This window comes from Daktulosphaira vitifoliae, unplaced genomic scaffold, assembly GCF_025091365.1.
Source record: "Daktulosphaira vitifoliae isolate Bord-2020 unplaced genomic scaffold, ASM2509136v1 Scaffold_4942, whole genome shotgun sequence".
Lineage (NCBI taxonomy): Eukaryota > Metazoa > Arthropoda > Insecta > Hemiptera > Phylloxeridae > Daktulosphaira > Daktulosphaira vitifoliae.
The window spans coordinates 1-858 of NW_026104502.1; the positions used below are offsets into that span (position 1 = coordinate 1).

General features: G+C 28.7%; 1 protein-coding gene across 1 annotated transcript; it reads right to left on the minus strand.

Moving 5' to 3' along the window:
- Positions 1–42: 42 nt before the first annotated feature.
- On the minus strand, positions 43–630 carry LOC126910144 (uncharacterized; the record flags this gene model as incomplete). Its single annotated transcript, XM_050692530.1, has 2 exons — positions 43–246; positions 332–630. Coding segments are annotated over 2 exons (503 nt in total), but the record flags the coding sequence as incomplete, so codon positions are not given.
- Positions 631–858: the final 228 nt, after the last annotated feature.

Below are 858 nucleotides of genomic sequence, written 5' to 3' on the forward strand. Positions count from 1 at the left end.
ATTAAGATCACATATAGTTTTCATATGACCATAAATGTTTACAAAAGGATTATTAATTGTCATCAACATATTTTCCAGCAGATGCATTAATTCAGCATCACAACCTGCATTTAATGAATTGGATACTCTAGCAATATGAGCTTGCATTGGATCTAACATATACAGTTGAGCGTATCTAGGTGGCTGTCCGTTCAATGGTTGTGGCTCAGCAATCGCTGTGTATGCTTGTCCATGAACTTTAACTATCTAAAATAAAAACATTTTGTTCGGTAAATAAATAAGATACAGCAATTAAGATTAACAATAAAAAAATACAATAAGCGATTTTTACCTTTGGTCCTCGACCTTGCAATATTAAAGGATAAGATTGTTTGACCACTAATGAAGCAAATGCCAATGAATTATTAAATTGACGAATATGTTGCAGATAATTTTTAGATAAATGATGATTTCCTGATAATAATTCCTGAAGAATTTCAGGTGGATCTCGAACCATATATTCTGGATAAATATCATGATTTATAAGAACTTTTCCGCCTTGACAGCATAACATTATTTGGCCAGAACAATTTTGCTCTCCGTCAAAGTAATAAGCTTTACAGTTGGTACAAATTTTGTTCATTTGTCCGCCTAAAAGATTAAAATATTTTAGGCTTTAAGTTTAAAGTAAAATTGCTATAGTTTCAATTATTCCAATAAAATTTTGCTAGTTAACAAAAATATGTACAGAATAGATAAAGAAATAGGCATTGCTTAAATAATAAAAAACTTTTTTTTCCTAGTTTGTAAACTTTACTATAATTAATAATTATGAACATTTAATCATGTATGTAAGGCTATTAATTATTCAATTCTTTT